The 3014-nt window shown below is 54.3% G+C and overlaps 1 protein-coding gene across 1 annotated transcript in view; it reads right to left on the bottom strand.

The window, feature by feature from the left end:
- The window catches only part of Lpin1 (lipin 1), a 99824-nt gene that overhangs the window by 8129 nt on the left and 88681 nt on the right, over nt 1-3014 (bottom strand). The window contains 2 exon segments of the mRNA XM_023702417.1: nt 17-290; nt 1699-1825. Of these exon segments, the coding sequence (XP_023558185.1) occupies nt 17-290; nt 1699-1825 (401 nt within the window).

Here is a 3014-nt window from a genome sequence, read left to right as displayed (position 1 = left end):
GCCCCCTCTGCGCTGCGTAGGAAGCACAAAGGAGCGGGGCAGCAGCGCCTACCACCATCCCGGCACTCTGGGAGGCTGAGGCGGAGCGATCCGAGTGCGGGCCCCGTCCAGGTGACAGCAGCTAAGCGAGACTCCGAATACCTCGTGATGGTTCCGTCGATGTCGGAGATGACGACCTTGTCGTCCCAGTCCCACAAGTAGATGGTGCCCTCACAGCGGCAGGTGCCCTGGTACTGCGTGGTCACGCTGAAGACCACGTCATTGGGGCCGTTCTTCAACTTCAAACTTTTCTGCAAAACACCAACGACGACACACCCACTAGAGGGGAAGTGCACAGGGCAGGACACTTGGCCTCTACACAGTGAGAAAGAAGTTTAAGCTTTAAAAATCACCCTGCCCAGGCCAAGTATGTAGTGTCATGTCTGTCTTCCCAGCACTGAGCGAGGCTGAGGCAGGAACACTGCCAAATTCAAGTTCAACCTGAGCAACTTGGCAACTTAGCAAGACCTAGTCTCAAATCTTAAAAAAGTCTGTAGATGTAGCTCAGTGCAAAGGCCCTGGGTTCAAAGCCCAGTATTAAAAAATAAAAATAAAAAAAGGGTCCGGGCGATGGCTCAGTGGAATAAGCGCTTCCCTGGCAAGTGCAAGGGCCTGAGTTCAATCCCCGGTTCCGCAAAAAAAAAAAATCCTGTGGGCCTCTGTTTCCTATTTCTTGTTCCAGTATGCTAAATCTCTAATTTAGAGTAGGACATGACACTCCATGCCATGCTGTGAAGGGGCTTGGCATGGGGACACAGATTTAAGCCCAGTGTGAAAATACATTTTCTTAACCACATTTTGGTCGGGTTGGGTTAGGCTGTTGGAGGTAGGGTCTCACCATGTAATCCAGCCTGGCCATGAACTCACTACACAACCCAGGCTGGCCTGAACGCACAGCGATCCTCCGGCCTCAGCCTCCTGAGTTCTGGGACTGCAGGCATGTGCCACTGTCTCCACCCATAAGGTCACAGTCCACTAGGCCCCAGGTGTGCAACGCCTGCTGCCCCAGCCCCAGATGGCACCAGGGGGGCCCAGGGCCCAGAGTCTCAGGGCCTAGCAGGACAGGAACATGAGGCTCGAGTTCGTTGAGTGTCCTAAGCTGCTTGCGCTCTTTTCCACTAACCCCATCTGCATTCCATGCTGGGGATGAATAGCAAAGGTTTTGGAGGGTTGAGGTTTTTGCTCACAACTGGTTGTGATTTGAAACAGAATTCAGGTGGAGGAGGAGCCTAATTAGAAGTGGGGATGCACAGGAACGTTCATGCATACCCACGAGTGACACCAGTCAGTAAAGCCCCTGCTGTCTGAGGGTCCCTTGATCCCTGCCCAGCTGATTTACACCAATTTAAGAAATGTGAGCTAACAGATCTCCTCTGTCCTTCCTCTCCCCTGGTGGTGCACACCTGTCATCCCAGCACTTGGGAGGCTGAAGTAGAAGGATCACCATGAGTTCAAAGCCAGCCTGAGGTACACAGTGAGTTCAAGGCCAGCCTGGGCTACATGGTGACACCCTATCTCCAAAAATACACAAAAAAGAGGAGTGTGTGGCCACCAGGGAGTGGGCACCCTGGGTATGAAGGGGTTGGATGGAGAGGGGTCAGGGGAACAAGAGGACCCCACTGGCCTCCCCCAGGACTGTACAGCTCTGCTGGAGCTCACCAGCTGCTCCGACGTGAGCCGCAGTGTCTTCTTGTAGCTGACGCTGGACAAGAGTGGCAGGTGGCCAGTAGGGACCGACTTGGAGGCTGCCTGCTCCTCATCGCTGGAGGATGACTCGTGCTTTATCCTGGAACACACAGGACACAGTCATCACTCGTGAGGACAGGTGAGGGGTCACCTGCACTGCGTCCACAACTCGCTGTGCCGTCCCCTGGGTGCTGGCATCCCAGGGCACTGAGCTTCTCCGGGTACCCACCCAGGACTGCTGCTTCTCTTCACCCACTGTTATCACTCTCTCTTCACTTTGAATTTTTTTGTGGTCCTGGAAACTGAACCCAGGGCCTTCACACTGAGCGCCATCCCCACCCCCTTTACTTTTGGCCAGGATCTGGCTAAGTCAATGAGTTGCCCAAAATGGGCTTGAGCTTGCAATCCTCCTGCCTCAGCCTCCCAGAGCGCGGGGATGACAGGTGTACGGCACCACGCACAGCTGTTTTCCTTAAGATACAGAGGAACACACAGCACCCTGCCTACCACAAACCTCAGGATGAGGCAAGGAAACCCAGAAAGAAAGGGAACCAGGAAACCAGGATAAAGCACGAGTCATCCTCCAGCGATGAGGAGTAGGAGAGACCTCCAGATCACAGGGCTCTCCACTGGCCTCGAGTCTGCCAGGAAAATGACACATTGGACCCAAGACCCTCCATTCCAAGCCTGGCGGATCCTGCACACAATGCTGAGCCAGAAGCACAGAGGTTCCCAACCAGGACAGCTGGATCACAGGGCACAGCCACTGCTCAGCGGGGAGGAGGAGGCTCCTGGCTCCTCATAGACCCAGAAAATGTCTCTGTCCTGGGGGACAGGTGGGAGCAGAAGAGGAGCTGTGTGCGAACAGAGGCTATTGGAACCAGATCAACTCACCTCTGTACAGGGGGATCGTGTGACTGCCAGCTACTGCGATAACGAACTGGACAAAAGCCCACAGATTAGAGCAGCCAAGTTGCTTTGGGACTTGCCAGAGAGGAACTCAGCACCACAGCACCAAGGGCAGTTTGGAACTGGCCAGAGAGAAACTCCACAGCAGTGTACCCAACAGCAGCCAGACCCAAGACAGGCCCAGCTGGAAGCCTTTGAACTTGGCAGACCAGACGCTGTGAGCTGAGGCACACTGCAAAACCCTGACCTATGTGCGTATACTCGAAAGAGAGAGAGAGGTGGCAACAGGTAACTGGGGTGAACTAGTCTGCCTAGTACATCAAGACTCCAGGTACATCAAGAGGAGGTGACCAGATGGAACTTAGGGGAATTAATTTAAA

The sequence above is a fragment of the Octodon degus genome, unplaced genomic scaffold (genome assembly GCF_000260255.1).
Source record: "Octodon degus isolate 3935 unplaced genomic scaffold, OctDeg1.0 scaffold00151, whole genome shotgun sequence".
Taxonomy (NCBI): domain Eukaryota; kingdom Metazoa; phylum Chordata; class Mammalia; order Rodentia; family Octodontidae; genus Octodon; species Octodon degus.
The sequence above is the reverse complement of the archived record's forward strand: the minus strand, read 5'-3'. Positions and strand labels throughout refer to the sequence as shown.